The 24,490-nt window shown below is 42.1% G+C and overlaps 1 protein-coding gene across 3 annotated transcripts in view; it reads right to left on the reverse strand.

The window, feature by feature from the left end:
- The window catches only part of LOC133489224 (rho GTPase-activating protein 6), a 98,273-nt gene that overhangs the window by 33,863 nt on the left and 39,920 nt on the right, over positions 1–24,490 (reverse strand). The window contains exon 1 of one of the 3 annotated variants that reach the window (XM_061798118.1): positions 22,897–24,176. The exons of the other annotated variants lie outside the window; for them this stretch is intronic. Coding sequence (XP_061654102.1) covers positions 22,897–22,902 — 6 coding nt within the window. The 5' untranslated portion in view covers positions 22,903–24,176. Of the gene's footprint in view, positions 1–22,896; positions 24,177–24,490 lie in introns of those variants that run through there. 3 annotated transcript variants of the gene reach the window in all.

Below are 24,490 nucleotides of genomic sequence, written 5' to 3' on the forward strand. Positions count from 1 at the left end.
ACATTCGCAAAGCTTTTCGCGTCCCTCATCATTTTTGTGCATCTAGGACGCTGGACGCACATGAAACAAGATCCATATACGAGTAACCTGGAGTTTGTCTTTTGGGGGGGAAAAAGTCCCATTAATTCATTTAATTGTGATAAAATTTGAATTAACTTTTAGAGGAACCTGAAATTTGTCCGAATACTTTTGTCTATATGTAGTCTATATGTTGTCGATATGTATGTAGTGTTTATAGTGTATATACTGTATACAGTCTGCAATCAACTACTTGTCATGACTGTCCTCCTCATTGGGTGTTCCCCACAAATCATTTTGCTTTCCCTATATGTTGACTTTCATTGGTAATTGACAGAACAACACAAACTGATTCAATGAGCCTTTCGCAGTTTCATTGTACAGGCCTCGGGATCGCACCGGAAGAGCTGGATGAAGTGGCTGGGGAGAGGGAAGTCTGGGCGTCCCTGCTAAAGCTACTGCCCCGGCGACCCGACCTCGGATAAGCGGTAAAAATGGATGGATGGATGGATGGAGGTTATGTGTACTTAGACTTGCATGGCTTAATCTTTGAGACAAGCATATGCTACTGGCAGGGTCAACGTGGTATTATTAGTAGTCATTCCCCATACCTTCCTTCTTAAAACAGATTCGGTTTGACTACTAATGAAATGTGATAATCATTATTACCAATAGGAAATTATGCACTTGTGTCTCGTGATGTGTGTGGTTTTTGTGAGGGGACTGCAAGTGAATCCATATTTTTGGGTTGGAATTGTGTCTTTTGGCATACAAGTGGTATTGTTTGTCCTGTGTGAGACAGATTGAATCTTAATGGGGGTAGCGACATACACACATGCATGACTGGTGTTATGCTTCTGGATGCTTTTAAAGCCTCTGTTTTGTGTTGTTGTTGTTGTGTGTGAATGACAGTCAAAGAAAGGTCAGCAAACAGGACTCAGCAAATGACACTTGCAGGTGAGTGGTTTGAAGAAGGTGGACAGACTTTTTTTAAAATTTGTCATTTGTTTGTGTTTTAAAACGCTGCCCGTGTGGATGGACAATTCTTTCAGACCAGAGTGAGGAAAATGTGTTCATTAAAATATTTGTGGATGTGTGCACATAGCCTTCGAGTATCTCTTCGCATTCCCACTATTAATTTTTCATTTAAAACAATGACATTTTGTGTGAGTGACTTCATAACGTCACATATCGCTTCTGCCTTCTGTTTAGGGATCCTAGTAGCACAGTTTTTTTTCCACTGATTTAAAGCATATGTTAATCATATTAAGGAATTTTAGTTTATATTACACTGCAGTGGCAGAAACATGAAATCACATTCCCCTGCAATTCCCCCTTCTGATCTTCTTCCACCGTATCCATTTAACACAGCAGGATCAGAAAAAAAGTCTCTTTAAGACTCTATTTTCCGCATGGGTGCCACATCCCCCACCACCCTCCCAAATTAATTTCTTGTTAATCCTGTGTGGTAGTTAAAGAGTTGCGGGATTATACCACGCTGGTCCACTCCGCCAAATCCAGATGATGTTGTTGGTGGAGATGACAGTGTTAAAGCTGAGCCGTGGTCAAACGACAGCATCTCTCAACAACTTAGAGCAGCAGGAAGAAAAATTGGTGTTTGTTTTGCTCCATGGCTCCCCCTAAATTTGTAATGTAGCGGAATAAACAGTTCTTAACCACCAAGATAATGCTGTCGTTAGCCGAACAAAACACACGAGGTGTCTGGACTGTTCCAACATTATCATAATCCACTAAAATAAATACCATCTCGTGTCACCATGGTAGCAAAAGAAATGTGGTTCTCTTTATGGCAAGCCAATGTTGCATCTGAATAATTTTTAGGCATAACAAATATATTGTTGATGTTGGCACATGTGTTGTGACATATTTACTGACTATGCCACAAAAAAAAAGAAGCCAAAACATGCTCACCATGCATTTAGACTGGAACCTCTAATGTCGAAAACAATGGGCCTGATTTATTCAACATTTGCAGGTGCAAAAACGGGCACAAACATGATTGCACACGAATACAGATGTGGAAGTTGATCTACTAACTAGGCGCAACCAAGATTAGGTAGACAAGTAATTTCGCACACACAATGTTATTTATCAAATTTGAGATTGTTTGCGCTGTCTGATTTTGCTTCTTTAAACGCCACTTCTAAAAGGCAGGTGCAAACCGTGTGCATGCAAAGCAGTGCAAGCGTACCGCAGGCAAAATGAGAGGCGGCAAGGAGAAGTTTTCCACTCGTGTAAACATTTTTGAAATGCCAAATGTTTACAAGGGGTGCAACTAACGATTATTTTAATAATGATTAATCGGCGGCGGCACGGTGAACGACTGGTTAGAGCGTCCGCCTCACACACTGAGGACCGGGTTCAATCCCCGGCCCCGCCTGTGTGGCATTTGCATGTTCTCCCCGTGCCTGCGTGGGTTTTCTCCGGGCACTCCGGTTTCCTCCCACATCCCAAAAACATGCTTGCTAGGTTAATTGAAGACTCTAAATTGCCCGTAGGTGTGAATGTGAGTACGAAGGGTTGTTTGTTTGTATGTGCCCTGCGATTGGCTGGCAACCAGTTCAGGGTGTATCCTGCCTCCTGCCCGATGATAGCTGGGATCGGCTCCAGCACTCCCGCGACCCTTGTGAGGATAATCGTCTCAGAAAATGGATGGATGGATGGATGATTAATCGGTTAATTTTTTTTTCAATTAATCGACGAATTGGATGAAAAAAATAAATTCCATCCCTTTATGCAAACACAGGACATTTCAAATTGACAGTGCAGAAAAGTGCACAAACAAAAGTGCATGAACTTCCCAGAACTCTTAATGTAATAAATTATGAATCATTACATAATAAAATAAATGCTAATGTCAAATAGCTTGACAATAGGCCATGGACCAATGCACAAAAACATACAAATGTATGCTATACAGTATCTGCCAAATATATATATATATATATATATATATATATATATATTTATTTTTTTTTTTATTAACTGCACACAAACAGATTTTTTTGTCCGCTCTGTCATATTTTGTGTTGTTTAAAAGGAACCTATGCTGTGAGAACAATAAACAATAAATATCACATTCTTAACACCAATCCTTTTTTTCTTTTCTTTTTTGTTTATGCATTTTTCAAGTATTTCTGTTTAAATTCATTAAGTAATGTCACACGTTGTGGTCGTACAATGACAATCGGACAGATAACTATTGGGGCAAATGACATCGCACTCATCGCTACGATACTCCAAAAACTGAACCGATAACAAGCGCAGTATCATTCATTCTATCACTGTATCAATTTAGATTCCTACAATAATGCATTGGATTTATGGATGTCTGTGTGTGTGTTTGTGTGTGTGTTTTTAGTACTTTTAATGATAAAAACGTTAAGGATTACTCGATTAAGTTTTCAAGTCTGTGACGTCGCAGGGGATCATGGGAGTATCAAACAGTGTAGTTTTTGTTTATGGCGCTACTGCAGGGGTGGCCAACTAGTCAGAGACTAAGAGCCACTTTTTTTTCTGTGTTATTGCAAAGAGCCACATCATACACATGGGTACACATGAACATCATCTTTTAATCATCATTGCTTCTTTCACATCTATGCCACGGGTTCTGTCTTTTAATGGCACAATATCAAGGAGTTCTTCTTTGATCATACATTCATTTGACACAGACCGTGCAAATATTGCCAACTGAGGCTTGTCTTGTATGTCACAACTCTCATCCAATGCCACACTAAAATACTCACATGCTTGAAGGTCAGAGTGCAACTGTGATTCAACAGCTGTATTAATATCCGATATTCTGCGTTTAACACTGTGGCGGGACAGTTGAACGTCTGATACGCTCCGTTTTAGTTTGTCGTCTCCAGGAGCCAAGATTTCAAAGGCGTCAATGAGGCATTTTTTAATGAAGTCCCCTTCGTTGTATGGCTTTTTAGCCCGTGCTATGTTCCAAGCCAGCTGATATGATGCAAGCGTTACGGTCTCCGAGTGTTTTGTAAATTTTTTGAAAAACTGCACCTGCTTTTCTGCCTTGCTTTTCAAAGCGACCAACTTGTTCTTGCGAAGTTCAGTCCCTTTTGGAAATTCCTGTTCGATGTTAGGGTGGAGTGAGCTGAAGTGCCGCTGAAGATTTGAAGCTTTGAAATGCGCTAATGCTGCGTGACATATAAGGCAGATCGGCTTGCCATTACGTTTAACAAAAAAATATAAACTCTCCCACTCTGGCAAAAACGTCCTGTGTTCTTCTTCATATTTTCGTTTGGCTGTGCTTTTTTTCCCTGCCATTTCAAGAGGTAACTTGACGGAAATTGTTTACAACACAAATGATGTCACACCAAAGATTCTCTCGTCGCTCGTTTGACGTCACTCAAACAGGCTTTCATGGTCAGTGTGCCATCTAGCTGTAGGGGGAGTGAATGACAGCGCCAGCCAAGCATTTTTGACGCATGTCATGTGACAGCTCCTGAAGAGCCGCATGAAACTAGTTAAAGAGCCGCATGAGGCTCGCGAGCCGCGGGTTGGCCAGGCCAGCGCTACTGAGTGGGCCAGTCTAAGTAGCAAACCACATATTCCATGATGTGCGCAAGAGCACATGGGAGATGCGCATGTGCAAGTGCAGGAAAGGAGCACAGCGCAAAACAAAGGCAAACGTCCACGAATCTTAAAACTAAAGTTTGGACGCATTTTGGTTTTGCAGTACTCAAAAACCATCAAGGAGGAAACATGATGGACATTAAAAAAACTGTTTTCTGACCGCGGTCCTCAACAAGTCAGTGAATAAAAGTAATATAAGAACTTGAAGCAACTAAATTGCTGTACAATCACCGGGAACCAAGAAGCAAGCGGCAAACATCAATTTGTGAGACATTTCAAGCAGGTTTTCCTCATGACAGCTTGAATTTACATCGATTTGCTCGGGCTGATCAGTATCGGCCGATATTTAGCATTTTATGCTCATCGGCTGATCGTCTTTAATGTCATAATTCGCCGATCCGATCAATGACGATCGGCTCCGAAAAAGACATTAACTCCGCGTCGCCGCGTGCACAGTATATTTGAATGCAAAAGCTAGTTTATTTTTAGCCTTGTCGCGTGTCTTTTGACGTAGTACTGTAAATATCTGATGGCCAATGAAGTTATTTAAAAACAAAAACAAAAAACGGCGGCGGGGTCGGACAGACAACACGTCTGAGACAGAAAACACCTAATGCCCGGATCAGGCTACAAGACAAATTTGCTCTTTCATGATTGCACTGTCAGACTACTGCAATAAAATCTTGTATTCCGATACCACCACATCCCGTTTTTTACGATCATTGGGCTTTATTTTGTCAACTCAAATGCGACCGGATACACTCGTTACCGTGGCGACGACAACAAGAGTGAAGCGAGCCGTATTTACTTCCTGCCATCTAATAAAAGACCATTCATTTGTTCTGTCTGTCACTATGCCTCACTGGCATAAATAGAGGAACAAAGATACATGATTTATTGTAAATATAATTTTTTGAGCAATTAAGTACACAAGTATATACAGTAAATGAACAGGTCATTTAAATTGACACATTCCTCCATCTTGTGATCGGATCGGTGATCGGTTATCATTTTTTTTAAACTCGCTGATCGGTGATCGGCCCCAAAACTCCTGATCGTGTAATGCCTAATGACAGCACACAAGCTAAAAGGTTGGTGAACACGAAATTCCATCACGGCCATACTTCAGTAAAACACTAACACGACATGTAGTTTCACATCACAACCTACTCAGAGCCACGTAACCACTACTGCACACATTGTGACACAAAGTGAATGGGTAGTAATAAGTATGATTAGAACATTTGAACATTATGTATTTTGTGTTCAATTACAGTGTTTATTCTTAACATTTGTATTATTTCTGTTGAAAAATAAAATCAGAAGTATCAGGTAAACCTACTAAGTATCAGGTAAACCTACTAATTAGTTGAAGAGATGTGACTTGCACTTTATTCAAATAAAGTAAATAAATGCATTTGCCATTAATGCTTGTTTATTGTTTGTTTATTACATTCATAATTAACTTTTAGGGCTGTCCCGATCCAATCTTTGAGATTGGAAAATCGGTCCGATGTCAGCAAGAAAACGAATATCGGATCAGAACAGACTGGATCTAAAATCCACTCTTATACAAGCAGTTCAGTCCAGACTATGCTCAAGCACTTCTATCCAGCAGCGCCCAGACGGAATGCAGAGCCCACGTGATCACAACAACAGGTTGCTAAGGTGCTACCATAGCAGCAAGGAGTAAGAGTGAATGTTGCTTGCCTAAAGTCGTTTATTGACACTCAAGCTGAAGTTCACTGTAAAACTAAGCACACATTACAAAATAATTACACCTATTAAATGTTCCAATACATCACAGACTTTGTTTCTTTCTTCGTTTTTGTTCACAAATATCGCTAGCTCAAAGCTAACACAAAATGAATGAAAAACACGATGATGAGCTAACGAAAATTAGCATTGAACTCGCACACTTATATCTCTCGAAATAATGAATATTGGTACAAAAACGCTGTATAATTGCATACTAACAGGCATAATAACAATACTCTTGTCATGGTCTGTGGTTTAGTTTAGATTATGTTTAGTTTTGTTTCATGTTTTTGTGTGTCCCATGTTGTTCATGTCTTGTGTGCTCATTTAGTTCCCTGGTTTCTTTCAGTGCTTGTCGGTTCATTGTTGTATGTTGAATGTCAAAGGTAGTCTTGTCTCATGTCATGTTTCCTGGTCCTGTCTTGTAGTAGTGAGTTATTTGTCCCCCATTGTTCTTTTTTACTTTTTATTTAGATTTTTGGACATTTGTTAATTCAGCATTACCTCCTTGATGAATTTTTTTTTGATATTCCTGCACTCCCGCGTTGCCTCCCTGCTTCCCTCCACTTGGGTCCTCTACATTTTGTCTTGCCTTCCAACACCACAAAAACCCGACCGTGACAAACGCTGCGAAAAACAATATTTGATGGTGACTTCTTCTACTTTCTTTGTTACTGCAAGTGCTTATCTCATTGTGTGCACCACACTGCCCCTCACAGGTCAAGATGTGCAGAGCAGTTTATGTAACCCATTGGTTAATAATAAACGGGGCATTTTTTCACATACCTACTGTTGCTAATTATTGTTCTCTGTTTGAATAATATCAATTCAAGACTTTTCTAACATTCCATACTACAAATTAAGTCAATTTTGTATGATTATTCCTGAAATCGGATCGGACCGATATCGGTATCGGCCAAAACTTAAGGCTGCAATGTCGGTATGGGATCAGAAGTGAAAAAGTTGGACCGGGACATAATTAATTTTACCTGATACCTTTACAAGAAACGAAAGTAATATAGGAAATAATGTCCAATAATATCCAGGTATTTATTTCACAATCACACTGGTTAAATATTTGGCAAAAAAAGTTACTAAAATTGATTTCAATCCATATTTTAGATTGTATCATTCTCGATGAACCAATATCGTCCTTGAATCAAATCGCCAACCACAAATCGTGATTTGAATCGAATCGTTGTGAAAACGAATCGTTACACCCCTAGTTATCGGTATCGGTATTGGCTTGGAGAACCCAGAAGTTATTAGTTAACGGTATCGGTGGAAAAAAACAGTTATCATGCATCTCTAGTTTGTCTCTTCCCAAATGCCGTAGTCAAGTGCTGTGTCATGCCCGTGGTGCTCCTGTGTCGTGTTTTGCAAAGCTTGCAAGCAACACAATGTCTACATTGTGTAGAGCGATATGATCAAACACTTTAGATCACGATCTCATTCGCAGCCTTGTTTAAAAAATAACTTATATAATATATATAAAAATATATATAAAAAAAACACTGCCCCCGTTATCCATATGGCTGTACTTTCACCGCACTTAGCCCTTGTGACTTTTTATGGCAGCAGGCATCACGTGATACAGCCGGTGTATGACTTAATGATCACGCGATGCAGCGGGTGACTAACATAATAATCCCGTGACACAAATCGATCATGAAATTCATTGCCAACGCTTTTAATTATAGATTTTTATCGATTTGTTGTTGCAGGCCTAATCACAACATATCAACAACATTCAAGCAATGGAATTTTGGAGCTTCTGAATGATCCAAGGCCTGACTTGGAGCAAGACAAAAGAAAGAGTCATACCATATCACACGTGACAAAACTCTTTTAAAGTCTGCATTTCTGTGTATCTGGGTCATTTAAGCGAAGTGTGACAATTGTTTTCCAGATGTGCTGTCCCAATTTTGATAAATGCAAGATTACCCAGAATGAGCACATACCTGTACATCCAATTGCCATGCACTCAGGGCAAATTAAATCAAACAAAGCACTGCAATTTATGTGGTTGCTGGCTTTCCCCAAATTACTGGTGTGATTGATTCATTTTCTGTATTAAATTTATTTGACTTTCACATTACCACTTCCAATTGCATCACTTCAAACTTCATTTTACGTTTGTGATGCCCTCCCAAATTGTCCATGGTGAAAACCTCAGTTATCTAAAGTGCAAAAACCGGCGGTCTCCACCACTTTGATACCTGATGCCAATTGCACACGCAATCTGTTAGAGGGTGTGAACACACAATTTAGCTTCCACTATTTGGCATCTCAGTAAAATATCACGAGCTTAGTACAACCCCAATTCCAATGAAGTTGGGATGTTGTGTTAAACATAAATAAAAACTGAATACAATGATTTGCAAATTATGTTCAACCTATATTTAATTGAATACACTACATAGACAAGATATTTAATGTTCAAACTGATCAACTTTATTGTTTTTAGCAAATAATCATGAACTTAAAATTTTATGGCTGCAACACGTTCCAAAAAAGCTGGGACCGGGTCATGTTTACCACTGTGTTATATCACCTTTTCTTTTAACAACATTCAATAAACATTTGGGAACTGAGGACACTAATTGTTGAAGCTTTGGAGGTGGAATTCTTTCCCATTCTTGGTTGATGTACAGCTTCAGCTGTTCAACAGTCCGGGGTCTCCGTTGTTGTATTTTACGCTTCACAATGCGCCACACATTTTCAATGGGAGACAGGTCTGGACTGCAGGCAGGCCAGTCTAGTACCCACACTCTTTTACTACGAAGCCACGCTGTTGTAACACGTGCAGAATGTGGTTTGGCATTGTCTTGCTGAAATAAGCAGGGACGTCCATGAAAAAGACGTTGCTTGGATGGCAGCATATGTTTCTCCAAAACCTGTATGTACCTTTCAGCATGAATGGTGCCTTCACAGATGTGTAAGTTACCAAGGCCATTGGCACTAACACTGTCCCATACCATCACAGATGCTGGCTTTTGAACTTTGCATCCATAACAGTCCGGATGGTTCTTTTCCTCTTTGGCCCGGAGGACACGACGTCCACAATTACCAAAAACAATTTGAAATGTGGGCTCGTCGGACCACAGAACACTTTTCCACTTTGCATCAGTCCATCTTAGATGAGCTCGGGCCCAGAGAAGCCGGCGGCGTTTCTGGGTGTTGTGGATAAATGGTTTTGATTTGCATAGTAGAGTTTCAAGTTGCACTTACGGATGTAGCGCCGAACTGTATTTAATGACATTGGTTTTCTGAAATGTTCCTGAGCCCATGTGGTGATATCCTTTACATATTGATGTCGGTTTTTGATGCAGTGCCTGAGGGATCAAAGGCCACGGGCATTCAATGTTGGTTTTCGGCCTTGCCGCTTATATGCAGTGATTTCCCCAGATTCTCTGAACCTTTTGATGATATTATGGACCGTAGATGATGAAATCCCTAAATTCCTTCCAATTGTACGTTGAGAAACATTGTCCTTAAACTGTTTGACTATTTTCTCACGCACTTGTTCACAAAGAGGCGAACCTCGCCCCATCTTTGCTTGTGAATGACTGAGCAATTCAGGGAAGCTTCTTTTATACCCAATCATGGCACCCACCTGTTCCCAATTAGCCTGTTCACCTGTGGGATGTTCCAAACAGGTGTTTAATGAGCATTCCTCAACTTTCTCAGTCTTTTTTGCCACCTGCCCCAGCTTATTTGGAACGTGTTGCAGCCATAAAATTCTAAGTTAATGATTATTTGCTAAAAGCAATCAAGTTTATCAGTTTGAACATTAAATATCTTGTCTTTGTGGTGTATTCAATTAAATATAGGTTGAACATGATTTGCAAATCATTGTATTCTGTTTTTATTTATGTTTAACACAACGTCCCAACTTCATTGGAACTGGGTTGTAAAACATGAGCAACTTACCCACCAACATCTGTTAAAGCGAACACGCAATTTAGCAGCTGCTATTTGGGATCTTAGTAAATCCAGCCCAATATGTTTTGAGACAATAGTCAACATCTGATTTGTTCTGAATTTGAAAACTATTTTTCCCAGTTAGAATGCTTTCAATATATCCCTATAGAAATAAAAATAACCCAATTCAGGGTCAAACTTTCTACATGATATACACTTTATATAGACCATTTTTAGTTAACATTGCAATGCATTGATAAAATGTGCTAAGGACTGTTAACATTAAAACATAAAACATACAGTGCTGTGTTTCAATTAACATATTTTTGCTTTTTTTTATTCCGCAATTTAAAACAGTTCCCAGGTGTCTTCATGACATTTCTGTGGCATGCTTTCCTCAAAATGCCCCATAGATTTAGCATATTTCTTGCCATCGTAAAATTGGCTCATTTTTAGGGCTGTTTTTTTCATATGCAGTGAGTCATTCCTCATCCTGCCCCATATACAGCTGGGGCAATAGAAAGAATGACAACCAGTGGGGTCACTGATGGTGTAGTGGTACACTCGGCTGACTTTGGTGCATGCAGCGTGGGTTCAGTTCCCACTCAGTGACGGTGTGAATGTGAGTGCGAATGGTTGTCCATGTCTATATGTGCCCTGCGACTGACTGGCGACCAGTTCAGGGTGTAGTCCACCTTTCGCTTGAAGTCAGCTGGGATAGGCTCCAGCGTCCCGCGACCCTAACCAGGATAAGCGGTGTTGAAAATGGATGGATGGATGGACAACCAGTGGGCTGGACCTCACCAGTGAGTTCTTGACAGCGGTTGGCCAGCTCCTCTTACGCCTTGCGAGGCAGCCAGGTGCTTGCTTCTATGAGCGGGAGCAGAGCCTGTACCCACACTTGTGGTTGCAGTATTTTATCATTTAAAGAATTTCGGTCCACTTTTTTTCTCCACTGGACTTTTACATGTACAGTATGTGTCACATAAAACTGAGCATGTCATGTGTGTGTGTTCCGGGTTTTGTCTTCCCCCCTGTTTCACACACACCTGCTCCTGTGAGCATCTTCACCACCTGTGCCTCGTTCACCCTAATTACAAGCATTCCTTGCTTCCACGTCACAGACTCACAGTAAGACTTGACCCTGTTCCGATTATCGACCTCGCCTCTTTGCCTCATGTTTTTGGATACTGTTGCCTTTCTTGGATTGCCTGCCTGTGTACTGACCTATGCCCGTCTATTAAACCTCTCTTTTTGGAAACTGTCCATTTGTTTTGGAGTCGTGCATTTTTGGGTCCTATCCTCTGTTCCGTTCATGACAGAACGAACTGGCCATAACATGGACCCAGCAGACTCAGATCCGGTGCACAAAGCCCTTCAAGCGCAGGGTCAACGCCTCTGGAAGCAGGATGAGCAGCTTGCTGCCCTCCACCTTCATCTAGAGGGACTGTCAAGGCATCAGGACAATATGATGAGACAGGTGGCCTTGCAGTTTGAACTTCTAATGAAAATTATTCAAGAGAAGGAACCAGTTGGCACTTCACCCAATACCGCCACGGTATTTCCATGTGAAGCAGTCACCATGCAGCCACCTGCCACCTCCGCTGCTGTCTGCCCACAGCTCTCTCGACCGGAGAGGTTCTCTGGAGATTCTGGGAACATGAAGCCGTTCATCACGCAGTGCGAACTCCACTTTGAGCTGCAGGCAGCTGCCTTCGCCACCGAGCGGGCAAAAATTGCTTTCGTCATTTCCCACCTGACTGGTCGTGCGGAGGCGTGGGCCACTGCTGAATGGAGCCGCAATTCCGCCGCGTGTCATTCATGGGCTTTTTTCGTAAAGACTATGGAGCAAATTTTTCAATTTTCCACTCCAGATCGTGAGGCAGCTCGCTCCCTTGTCACCTTACAACAAGGCAAGCGCAGGGTGTCAGATTATGCGATTGAGTTTCGAATTCTAACAGCTGAGAGTCATTGGAATAATCGGGCGCTACTCGATGCCTTTTTTCAAGGACTATCCCCCACCGTCAAGGATCATTTAGTCCCACTAGACCTGCCGACCGACTTGGACACTCTCATCGCCGTAAAAATCGACAAGAGGCTTTTGGATCGCGAGCTGGATGGCGATCGGCGGAGGGCTGCGTCACCGCGCACTTGGAGGACGAGCCTCGGTGACCAGCCAAACCAAGGCAGATCCCCTGGTTCCGGTCTCAACCCACTGGCTAGCGTCCCCACGGATGAACCCATGCAACTGGGCAGGTTCCGTCTCTCCCCTGAGGAACGTCAATGCCGGCTGAGGGAAGGGCGGTGATTCTACTGCAGTCAGTTGGGTCATTCCGTGAGCAACTGTCACGTCAAAGTTGCCGGTGCCGGTAGCAAGGGCACGGGAGAGGTGAGTCTGAATTTCATTAAGTAAGACCCTACACGGGTTCTTCCTAAAGTGACACTATGCTCTCCTGATCAAGAAATTCATACACCTGTATTAATTGACTCTGGTTCTGACGCAAACTTACTCAACTCCATCCTCGTTAGACGTATGCACCTTAGAACCTTTGAAATAAAACGCCACCGCAACACCTATGCTGCAGACGACATTTTTATGGGCAAGATCACTCACCGCACCCAAACACTCACATTGACATTTCCTGATTCTCACTCAGAACGCATTAGTTTTCATGTTTTTGACGCCATGAATCATGACCTTATCTTAGGGAACCCATGGTTGAAATTACATAACGCCCACATTGACTGGTCCTCTGGGCATGTTTCTAAGGACAATCCACAGACCCCATCTGGGGATCCTGATTTATCTCAAGTGCCCACCTGTTACCAGGATATTAAAGACGTTTTTTCCAAGTCCAAGGCCAAATCCCTTCCACCCCACAGACCTTGTGACTGTGCTGTTGACTTGCTGCCTGGAACCACACCCCCACGAGGAAGGTTGTTCTCTCTTTCAGGGCCGGAACACAAGGCCATGAAGGAGTACGTGGAAGAATCACTGGCAGCCGGGATCATTCGCCCATCTCCATCCCCTGCGGGAGCAGGATTTTTCTTTGTGGACAGGAAAGACAAGACCCTGCGACCCTGTATCGATTACCGGGGTCTCAACGAGATCACGGTAAAAAACAGGTACCCTTTTCCTCTCATCTCCACCGCCTTTGAGTTCCTGGAGGGAGCCAAGATTTTCACCAAACTGGACTTAAGAAATGCATATCATCTAGTCAGGATAAGGGAGGGGGATGAATGGAAAACAGCATTCAACACACCAACGGGACATTATGAGTATTTGGTAATGCCTTTTGGGCTTACTAACGCTCCAGCTGTTTTCCAAAACCTTGTCAATGATGTCCTGCATGACATGTTGAATGTTTATGTTTTTGTCTATTTGGACGACATTTTGATATTCTCCCCGGATGAGGAGACTCACATTATTCATGTCCGCTCTGTTTTGCAGCAGTTACTGCAGAATCAACTATATGTCAAGGCTGAGAAATGTGAGTTCCACAAGGCGTCCGTTTCTTTTCTGGGTTTCGTCCTGGCTCAAGGTGAAGTCAAAATGGACCCTTGCAAAGTCGATGCAGTTATTAATTGGCCTACTCCCACGTCACGCAAAGATGTACAAAGGTTCTTAGGGTTCGCAAACTTCTACAGAAAATTCATCAGAAATTTCAGTTCTATAGCCTCTCCTTTGCATGATCTTACCTCGCCACACAAACCTTTTGTGTGGCCGCTTTGTCAGGCAGCTTTTCAAAAACTTAAGTCGAGCTTTACCTCTGCTCCCATCCTTACTTTTCCAGATCTCAAACAGCAGTTTGTGGTAGAAGTCGATTCGTCTGATGCCAGAATAGGAGCAGTGCTCTCCCAGAAATCTCTCAAGGATGATAAATTACATCCTTGTGCATTTCTCTCCAAAAAACTGACCCCAGCTGAGAAAAATTATGACATTGGTGACCATGAACTGCTGGCAGTCAAGGTGGCTTTGATGGAGTGGAGGCACTGGCTAGAGGGGGCACAGACTCCGTTTTTAGTATGGACAGATTACAAGAACATTGAGTATATTAAAACTGCAAAAAAATTAAATGTGAGGCAGGCTAGATGGGCTCTGTTCTTCACTAGATTTAATTTCATGTTATCCTACCGACCTGGTTCTAAAAATGGTAAGCCAGATGCTTTGTCACGTATTTTCTCCGAAGAGAATTCTTTGTCCGACCCTAAGACTATTTTGCCCAAGTCATGTTTCATTTCCGCTTTTGTTTGGGACATTGAAACTGCGGTTAAAGGGGCTCTGAAAAACACTCCTAGCCCTGAAGATTGCCCTGAAAACAGGCTTTATGTGGTTCCGACCTTAAGGGGAAGAGTCATCCACTGGGCTTACACGAACCGAACTGTATGTCACCCAGGCATTGCCAAGACGCAATCAGTGGTCGAACAGCGCTTTTGGTGGCCTAATGTTAGGAGGGATGTTATCGATTACGTCAATGCTTGCCAGGTATGTGCTGCTAACAAGCCCTCTCATCAACGTCCTTCTGGGGAGTTGCGACCCCTGCCAATACCACAACGTCCTTGGTCAGACATTTCCGTAGACTTTGTGACAGGATTACTGGCCTCTAAAGGCAATACCACCATTCTTACAGTTGTTGACAGGTTCTCTAAGATGGCCCACTTCATTGCACTTCCAAAACTCCCCTCAGCTAAAGACACTGCCGAGTTGATGATTAATCAGGTTTTCAAGTTCCATGGTTTCCCCAGGAATGTGGTGTCTGATAGGGGTCCCCAATTCATTTCGCAATTTTGGAAGGAGTTTTGCAATCTCATAGGTGCTACCGTCAGTCTGTCATCTGGGTTTCATCCTGAAACCAACGGCCAAACCGAGAGGCTGAACCAGGACCTGGAGACTGGGCTCCGATGTCTCGCTTCACAGGAGCCGCGATCCTGGTCTCAGAAACTGGTTTGGGTCGAATTCTCCCACAATTCCCTCCCCTCTGCATCCACTGGTCTATCGCCTTTTCACGTTGTGCATGGTTACCAACCATCTCTGTTTCCTGCCATAGCCCCAGAGTCCACAGTTCCAGCGGCATTGACCTTGGTGAGACGCTGCAGGAGGACCTGGGAGCGAGCCCGCCAGATGCTGCTGCGCCAGGGACGGTCCTACAAAGCCGCTGCTTTTCACGTCAGCCTACACAAGCCAGCCCGGGAGTCCCCTCTGGTCCCGCCTTCCAGGCCCCCTCCTCCCCCCCGGTTTGTGGATGGGGGCCCTGTCTTCTCTGTGAAGCGGCTGTTGTCGTCTCATCGGAGGGGGAGGGGGTTTCAATATCTGGTGGACTGGGAGGGCTATGGGCCTGAGGAACGTTCATGGGTGCCGTCTGCGTTTATCATGGATGATTCGCTCATTCGGGACTTCCACGTTGCGCACCAGTGGCCCCAGGGCCGTCTAGGGCCGGCCGTTAAGGGGGGGGGGGGGGGGGGTACTGTCATGTGTGTGTGTTCCGGGTTTTGTCTTGCCCCCTGTTTCACACACACCTGCTCCTGTGAGCACCTTCACCACCTGTGCCTCGTTCACCCTAATTACCTATTGTATTTAACCTCGTGTCACATTCCCTCTCGTTGCCAGTTCGTTGTACCTTGTCGTCGCGTTCCAGCATTTCTTGTTTCCACGTCACAGACTCACAGTAAGACTTGACCCTGTTCCGATTATCGACCTCGCCTCTTTGCCTCATGTTTTTGGATACTGTTGCCTTTCTTGGATTGCCTGCCTGTGTACCGACCTCTGCCCGTCTATTAAACCTCTCTTTTTGGAAACTGTCCATTTGTTTTGGAGTCGTGCATTTTTGGGTCCTATCCTCTGTTCCGTTCATGACAGAGCACTGACTATAAATTGTATTAACTTTATTGTATAGTGCAGGATGGTTTAGCCAAGTGTAACTTCCTGGAGACCTCACTACACTGTGTGTGTGTGTGACCTAACGTGTACATGTGGTAAGCTATTATTGATTTCCTAAAGGAAAGAGAACAGCCTTTGGCTGTAGTTACCCTTCAAAACAGGCTAAAGTGTAAGTATGTTGTAGGGCTCTACACTAACTTTCGCACTCGTAGCACTGGGGCAAGCAACTTCTTCAGTTGCTCGCACCAGCACATGATTTGGTCGCACTACTTTTTTGAGAAGGTACAGCATGACCATGTCATATGAAGTAAAGATTGATAGTGACTTGAGATACGATATTTGCAAAATATTTTACTGTGAACATGAAGTTTGTCTGCCACAAGCACTGCAAACAAAACAGGTAAATTAAATAAAAACTAAACAAAATAAAACAAAGGCTTTACGTTTATTTAGTCATTTTTTTGACTCAGAGAGGCCAGTTTTTACAGTGAGGGCTCCTAACCCTCTTCCATTGGGAAACCACTTAATTTTGAGCATTACCACAACCATATGATTGACATTCATCTAAAAACAATTGCATAAGTGTACCACCACCATATAAAAGTATTGTTTATGATTATTCACACTGTTTGGCAAATTATTTACGAGCGAAAAAAACTATTTACCTATTTAAAGTCATAGTCCCAAACAGAACATGGACAAATCATTACTTCTGCAATTATTGAGCTTTATTTTAATGATATGGAGTTTGTTCCTATACAATCCTCTTTAAAGGAGTGTGGGCTTTCTAACATTGCACAGACAGTATCTACATATGACTATGTTATAAGATTACATTGATCGATCGATCGATAGATTTGTTAGGTTTGCTAGCTCTATAAAAAGTTATTAAAAACTTTTCACAGGACTGTGTTTGTTATGAAGCGATATGAAAACGTGGAACAAATTAAGCAGGCAACCTTTGCACATTCACACCTATACACGGTTGTCATTTTGACACGATCATACGTGATGTCAACCGGGGAAACAACTTTTGTTTTTGTTCCTGTGACAAATGTAGCTGCATTGATAATGATAATGTGTGTAAAAAGAAAAAACTGTATCTGTAACCCAATCAGTGTGTGCTTTTGGCAGGACAAGTTTACTGGCTTAACGGACTTTAAAAGGTAAGTGGGGGCTAGTTAGCTTGCTCACCAGTAGTCCAGATGAGTTGACGGCTCACACTTGTCATTTAAAATGAATAACTAGCGGGTCAGTGTCAATATAGGAACGCGGTCACTCCACTCCACAACGGTGTACAAGCCTTTGTTACGTGCATGTGTGGTGCGGATGTACGGACGGTGCAGTCTCTCTCTCTCTCTCTATCTATCTATCTCTCTCTTTCTTGCTCTCTCTCTCTCTGTCGCTCTGAGAGCGTGCAGGATGAGATTGCAGTGGAAAAATGGCAACTTTCAGCCATTAAAACATGCCCTCACGCAACTGCGACAAGATTACATTTTTAATTGCACAAGCTGACAAAAAAAGTCGCACATGCGACTAATTTGGTCGCAGTCTCGAGTCCTGACTGTTGCTAGTTTTATTTTCAAATCATGCTCACTTGAAAGTGTAAAATATGTCCTTCAATAGGAATAAAAATGCTACAGTGACTGCAAAGCTACAGTACATAAGCTCTCGTCATACAGTATATAAATAGATTTCAATGACTATTACTTCTTTCTTCTTTCTTCTAGAACATTGGAATCGTAAATCAAATTGTACCTTCACCAGCCTCCTCCAGTTTGCCATTGTAATAATAATACTTCAGTTTGTTTTGTCAGTTTTGATATTGTCAGTTAGGTACTGATTGATTCAACAATATGTTTATTATTGTGATTGAAGTATAACTTTTAATTGTAGCTATAGTTATTCTTGTAGTTATTGCAGTGATGTAGAATGGCATTGCAATATACTTAGAACATCCATCCATCCATCCATTTTCTGAGCCGCTTATCCTCACTAAGGTCGCGGGAGTGCTGGAGCCTATCCCAGCTATCATTGAGCAGGAGGCGGGGTACACCCTGAACTGGTTGCCAGCCAATCGCTGGGCACATACAAACAAACAACCATTCACACTCACATTCACACCTACGGGCAGTTTAAAGTCTTCAATTAACCTACCATGCATGTTTTTGGGATGTGGGAGGAACCCGGAGTGCCCGGAGAAAACCCACTCAGGCACGGGGAAAACATGCAAACTCCACACAGGCGGGGCCGGGGATTGAACCCCAGTCCTCACAACTGTGAGGCAGACGCTCTAACCAATCGTCCAACGTGCCGACTTAGAAAATGTTTTTTTAAAATATTTTGGTAACCTTATTCAGAAAAGGGAGGTATTAAAAATATTAGATACAGTTCTCATTCCAGTACAGTTCTACACCACTGTAAATACAGCTACAGTAATAAATCATGCACCTTTCTGACCATTTCCAAATCAGAAGCTGAAGCCCATCCCAGCTGACTTCCGGTAGGAGGTGGGGTACATCCTTGACTGATCACCACTCAATGAAAGGACTGTTGCATGTAGCCCAACCATTCACACTTACATTATAATATACACAGGCAATTTAGTCTTCAGTGAGCATACCATACATAGTTAGCATACATGTTTTTAGACATGTAAACTGAACAAAGAAAGGCATGAAATAAAAGTCAACACCCCTCACCCCCCACCCCTCACAATATTAATTAATATATTGTTAACTCAATTAATAAATACATGAAAATGTCTCTGACATTGCTGGACCTTTTAGAACTGTCCTCCCAAGAGCAAGTAGCATTAATGGACTGTAATAGACTGATACGTAAATAGTGAGTGTTTCAGTGCAACACAAAAAATGTGTGTACGTGTGTGTGCATGAGCACTGTTGATCCTTACATTCCAGTGGAAGCCTTGAGAGCAGCTAATCCAGTCTTAGTCAATGGCCTCTTGAACTCATGGGTCACACTGACACACACACACGTGCACACACACGCACACACAAACACACCATACTTGTGTTTGCTCTACATGCAAATATATGCATGCTAAGCAATTATATCTGTAACCCAATCAGTGTGTGCTTTTCATGAAGAAAAATCCGTATCGTTCTTAAATTTGTGTCCTTTTGTTTTTCCTGAAAAACGCTTAGACAGGAAATGTCACTTCTTTCTTGTTCCATCTGGTTTGATTATTTGCCACATGCTACAGTTCCTCTAACACAGGGGTGTCAAACTCTTTTTTGTCTTGGACCACATTGTCGTAATGATTTCCCTCAGAGGGCCGTTAGAACAGTGAAGCCATATAAAGATTTAATCATCACCAAAACATATTATTACCATTACACAACAAATTGAGGGATAACTAGTATTGAAAACAGAAGACAAGGATAATAGGTTGTTCAAGTATTGTTTAAGTTACTGTAGAAGAAGGATTTGGTAACAGAATAATGCATATCTCAACATTATTGTTTATTATTATGACAATTTGGAATTTGGGTACAGATTTTAGCAAAAATCACGGAACTTGACAAGCATGATTTGCTTTCGCGGGCCACATAAAATTATGTGGCGGCCCGTTTCTGGCTCCCGGGCCTTGAGTTTGACACCTATGCTCCTACAGTATAGAGTTCCAAAAAGTGGAACTATACTCTTGTATTATTAGGACATAATAATAATAAATAACAATAATAATAAATAGTGTTAAACAAAACAAGTGTATTGAACAGTAGTCTACTTTGTAACAGATACAGGATACTGCATTTTATTTTACAGCTGAGGAAAAGTAAGTCGTTTTTTTAAAGCACTAGTTTTCATTCATCGCCAAAATTTAATTAATTAGTAGCTAATTGGTGATATGGTGCAAGACTGGTCAGCATTGCCACCTCACAGTTCAGAGGTCGTGGGTTCGTATACATGCTCTGGCCTTCCCGCGTGGAGTTTGCATGTTATTCCTGTGCTTGCATGGGTTTTCTCCAGGTACTCTGGTTTCCTCCCACATTCCAAAAACATGCAAGTTAGATTAATTTGACAAAATTCTCCTTAGGTGTGAAAGTGAGTGTGAACGGTTGTTTTCTGTTTGTCTATATGTGCCCTGCGATTGGCTGGCAACCATTCCAGAATGTACAGTCGACACCCGCAGATTCGTGATTCGGCATTCGCGAGTTCACCATTATGTGGATTTTCTACTCATGTTTTTCTATGAAGTCACTGATGGTGTTGTGGTACACTCGCCTGACTTTGGTGCAGGCAGCGTGGGTTCAGTTCCCACTCAGTGACGGTGTGAATGTGAGTGCGAATGGATGTCTGTGTCTATATGTGCCTGCGACTGAGTGGCGACCAGTTCAGGGTGTAGTCCGCCTTTCGCCCGAAGTCAGCTGGGATAGGCTCCAGCATCCTGTGACCCTAACCAGGATAAGCGGTGTTGAAAATGGATGGATGGATGGATTTTCTATGACGTGTTCAAAACTTTTCTGTATTTTCTTTTGTGTAGTTTCATGGCAAAATACTGTTTACGTATGTACTGTACGTATGTATATACTTGATGAGAACAGGTCTAAAGATACCGTTGTTTAAATGTCGTTGGGTATAGTGTAGTCTTGTGTTTACCTGTGAGGTCACGTAGTGAGTTGCTAGTACAGTGGGATGTAAGCCAGCTTGAACAACGCACTGAACTAATTTGCTGGATAAAAAAATGTCAGCATTTTACCTTAAGCAATTCACCCTCCGTCCAGCAGTATTTATCCATCATCGAAGTAAGATATCTGCCCACCAACTTTGGTACCGCTTATATATTCTATCTTGCCAGGGTACCGGCACTGGGAACAAGCTCGATAGCTATTTAGCCCCCGCGCCCGCTGCATACAGTTACTCTGCAGTACTGTAGTAAGATAGTGGCTCATGCACACTATCTACACACAATGAAATGAGCAGGGAGTCAGTAAAGAGAGCACAACCCACACTTACCGTACAACACAACAAAAATGAAAACCAACAGGTGAGTAAAACACCAAGACAATTATTAATACATACAGAAATATAAAACAACGTCTAACTTTACAATTGACACGTAATTAATGCATGTACAATATTCCCCCAGGCATGCCGGAAAGTCTGCATCCACTGCACCCTGCGCTACAGTATGTGCTGTAAATATTAAACTTGTGATATTACGCCAACGCAAAAGGTATGCGTGTCGCAGTTAAAATATTCTAGTGAGATCTTTTGGTGTGTTTTGCTGTAACCCTCAGCACAGATTTACCAAATACCTGGCATGAAGCAATCAGAACCAAAAACTATCAAGTAACTACGGAGGAAATTTAGTCCAAAATTGTTGTTTGCTCATTGAATTATAATAGCAGTCTGTCAGACCAGGCATTAATGTCAGCTTGAGTTGACTGCATGCTTCTAGCTAACATTATTGAACCTAACCACAAGACAAAACAAAGCAAGGCCCACAACAGTAACAGTCCCTAGCCCCCCCCCCCAAAACACACCCCCTTACAAAATATTTATTCAGTCCCTGCTAAGTGATGCTGACTGCGGGTGTGAGGAGATACATTACTTTTTAATGTAAGAATGCATTATGTAGCCAAGATGTGACTTTCATAAAGCGGCAGATTTATGAATATAATAAAATTTCCAATTGCTTAGCAGAGATCACGCAATTGGGGCTTCAGATGTGCATAAGCAATGATAGATGTTTTACTCCATGACCTTTGGCCTAAAAACACATTGAAGCAGTTAAGCAGATGATCTGTGACACCTGCCCTTTTTGAGTTGGAAATTTCTCACACTAAGACAACTTTAAGTTACTGTTTCTGGAATTTGTGGAGAAATGTTGTGCATGTCCCTGAGGTCACTTTTGGATTAATATGGACTTTGAATCATGTGGAAAGGCAATACTCTGACATTTCACAGCTGAGGCAAATTTGGGTGTGGCTGAGCTGCTCAGGACAGCGAGAGTGAAGTGCATCATGATCATGGTGATGAAACCCAGAGCAGGGATCCCTCCACTGAATGCTGTGATCAGGTCGATTTCTGCTTTGGCTGCACAATCCACACCTGTTCCTCTAGCATCATTGACAAATGAACCAATGGCACGATGAGAGGTTCCTACAGTTCAAAAAGCAACAACTTCATGTCTCAAAGAAAACAAAAAGGCAGGAAACATGGCTAACCTGTTTTTCGATCTCAATGACCAACAACCTCTGTTGAAACAGGAATCTATTTTTCGAACAGGGATAAGAACTTAACATGCAAACCCTCTTGAGAACTTTATACCTCTGTGCATCCCTGATCAGTTTTTTTCTTCCTGCAGCCTTCCTACAACTCCATAAAAAGACAACTCTCGAGGAGGCTGGACTTCGTTTTGGTTGTTGATAATAAAACAAGCACTGCTCAACCCCACCCCACTGCACCCTCATGCGACAGGTTCTGGTGAAGAAAACGAGGGATGGGCGGTGTTGCCATGACGAGCTAGTAGTGATGAATATGGAACACCAAGAGGCACTCTTAAACCTTCTCCCTGCAGTGTAACGCAGTTACGCCACAGCTGCAACGACTTCAAGCACCCAGTCAATAAATACGAAGGGGGTCACGTGACATATAAACCCTTATAGATTGTCGCTTCTGCATCTGCTTTGAAAGTGAACCGATTTTAGAGGCAAGAAAACATTCAGTCTTACCATCATGTCTGCTAGCTCCTCTGTCCAGGTCAAAGTATGCTTCAGAAAACTTGTGATCAGTGTAAATACACACAGCTCCAATGACTAAGAGGACACATGGTTGATTGCTGACACAAACACACATTTATTAATTTGGGAACAAAGCGAAAAGGAAGTTTTTGACCTCCTTTTAGTAAATCGCAGTGAGACAGAAGTGTGTTTTGGGTATTTTTTTTTCCTTTCTTTTCTTTTTTTTCTTTTTTCGTTTTTTCTTTTTTTTGACAGGGCTATTTGCCCTGGGAGTGGCTGTATAGTAAAATAAACACATCAGCAAGTAAAGAGACGACAGGCACATAATAATATTTGGCTCACGGTGAAAAGAGCGGGTTATGTGTCATCAAGTTAAAGACAAGGCGGAGCAAAGTGAAATGGGTTATGTTAGTGGGATAATAATGGGTCACACAAGGGAGAATTTGGGGGCTTCTATCAACACAAACGCTACAGGAAGGAAAGGCGTTTTGTGTTTGTGGCTGGTGATGAGAGACAGGAGTCCAAGATGCTTAATTTAAGATGGGTGATCAATGTTTTCATCGATCTGCGTCCGTCACTACGTGTCCCATTTTCAACACTGCACACCTTTTGCTTAATTCCGCAGTTAATATGCAGAAAGAGTATTATGAGGTCGATAAATCGGATTGAATGCGATAAAACTCCAAGATGAGCTCACTCTTATCCGCTTTTCTGTGGTGTCATTGTGTAACAAATAGAAACCACATGATGCATGTGACTGATGCTTCAGCATTAATGTCATGGTCTTCAGTTGTTTTTCAGTTCCTCCTGAATATGATCAGTTGTCAGGAGGACTTATGTTTGGGCAGCAATACAATCACTACAGTCAGGGATGCACATAAAATGTTGGAGCACCAGAGGTTGTTGCTTGGTGCAAATTTGTTTCCTGACCCACTGTATACCATACCAACGCACCGTACCTTAAGTAGGTATGCGTGTAAAATTAAAATTAAAAGATTAATTGATTTACATAAGACTAGCATAATCAGAGAGACCGTTTCAAGATGATTCTAGTTATATAAGAGTCATTTTGCTGTATTAAATATTGAGAACGTTACAAATCATTAAAAACAGTGCAAATGCATCAATTTATAGCCAACTTCTGATGATTTTCGGTGAGACCATTTTGGTGAATCCGAGTTTCTATTTTTCGTAATGTGTATCCTATTTTCAAAAGGTTGGTATCAATAGAGAGCTTGATAAACAGAAACCGACAACATACCGAAATGACTTTAATTATTTTCAATTAATTAATTCCAAAGTTAAATTTGAAAATTTGGCACATAAAACATATAGAAAAAAAACTAATGAATAGTCGCGAATGAACCGTCACTCCATAAGAAATAAATATAGCACGATAAAAAGGCATTTGTAGTGCTCCGTCACTAGTATTGGTGTATAGGGGTAAGGAAAATAATGCTAACGCAGTAAAACAGAATAAAGCGGTTTGATAACTAGTTAGGGCGGCACGGTGGCCGACTGGTTAGAGCGTCAGCCTCACAGGTCTGAGGACCCGGGTTCAATCCCCGGCCCCGCCTGTGTGGAG

Source organism: Phyllopteryx taeniolatus, chromosome 1, assembly GCF_024500385.1.
Source record: "Phyllopteryx taeniolatus isolate TA_2022b chromosome 1, UOR_Ptae_1.2, whole genome shotgun sequence".
NCBI lineage: Eukaryota > Metazoa > Chordata > Actinopteri > Syngnathiformes > Syngnathidae > Phyllopteryx > Phyllopteryx taeniolatus.